At 41.1% G+C, this 1,284-nt stretch overlaps 1 protein-coding gene across 1 annotated transcript in view; it reads right to left on the reverse strand.

Moving 5' to 3' along the window:
• Positions 1 to 1,284, reverse strand: part of LOC101845214 — a gene marked incomplete at its 5' end in the record, with an annotated part of 33,865 nt that overhangs the window by 5,740 nt on the left and 26,841 nt on the right. The window contains 1 exon segment of the mRNA XM_005113079.3: positions 857 to 1,000. Coding sequence (XP_005113136.2) covers positions 857 to 1,000 — 144 coding nt within the window.

Consider the following 1,284-nt stretch of genomic DNA (forward strand, 5'->3'; position numbering starts at 1 on the left):
AAGAAGAAGAAGAAGAAAAAGAAGAAAAAAAAGTAATAATCATCATCATCATCGTGGTTGAGCAATTTCCACTGCTGAGAAAACACTTCTCAACCATTAGAACGTTTAGTAAATTAGAGTTCATAGACGGGGATGGTCTTTGAGAATCAATCGCTAGACCTGTCTCCATAATTAAGGGGGGATTCGCAGTGAAATTTTTGCTCATGTTTCTTTCTTTAATAATAATAATAATAGTAATCAGAGCATTTGGATCCCGCCTTTCCCCACAACATGGGCCCCAGGCGTACATAGGAGATTAAAAACGCATTCATACTAACACCATACAAATTCATCATGTGCGCACATTTTGACAGCAACATTCTTTTAGATAATACAAAGCTCATACTTTAAGGAAGAGATACTGGTCTTACTAACCATCACTAAAACTGAAAAATGAAACTGCTTTACTCGAATTTGTACTTATCCTAATCCTTCCACCTTCCGTTTCTCTCTGCCCCCTTATCTCTCTCTCTCTCTCCTCTTCTCTTTCTCTCTCTCTCACTCTTTCTCTCTCTCTCTCTCTCCTTCTTTTATGCTGCATGAATTTACATATTTTAGGCGACATATGGGCTAAACGCCTTTGAAACCAAAAAAAAAAAAGTCTGTCTGTCTGTTTGTCTGTCTGTCTGTCTGTCTGTCTGTCTGTCTGTGTCTCTGTCTCTCTTATGCTGTACGAATTTACATATTTTCCGAGTCATATGAGATAATATGTGGGTGTATGGGCCAATCAATTAAAACGAATCTCTCTCTCTCTCTCTCTGTCTCCCACATGCACGAAGGCCCAAAGCCCTGTTCCCAAAGACAGTAAATTACTCACGTATGTTCAGAGACTGGGCATTCAGACAGCCGCCATTGGTATTATAGGTGCGGTACACGGCCCGGGCAAACTCGGGGGAGAAGCCATAGAGCTGGGGCTGAGTGTACCTTTGGCTCCACTCGGCTTCGCTGACGCAGCCATTTCCTATGGAGTTATTAAGGAAAAGGCTCTTGCTTTTATATCTTTGGTCGAGGAATATAGGAGTGCTTGTCGTATGTCCAATCAACACGATTCACATCAGTCAGGAATGTGTGTGTGTTTGTGTGTGTGTATGTTTGTGTTTGTTTGTTTGTTTGTGTTTATGTGTGTGTGAGAGAGAGTGAGGGAGATGATAGATAGATAGACAGATAGATAGATAGATAGATAGAGAAAGAGAAAGAGAGAGAGAGAGAGAGAGAGAGAGAGAGAGAGAGAGAGAGAGAGAGAGA

This window comes from Aplysia californica, unplaced genomic scaffold (assembly GCF_000002075.1).
Source record: "Aplysia californica isolate F4 #8 unplaced genomic scaffold, AplCal3.0 scaffold01599, whole genome shotgun sequence".
Taxonomy (NCBI): Eukaryota; Metazoa; Mollusca; class Gastropoda; order Aplysiida; family Aplysiidae; genus Aplysia; species Aplysia californica.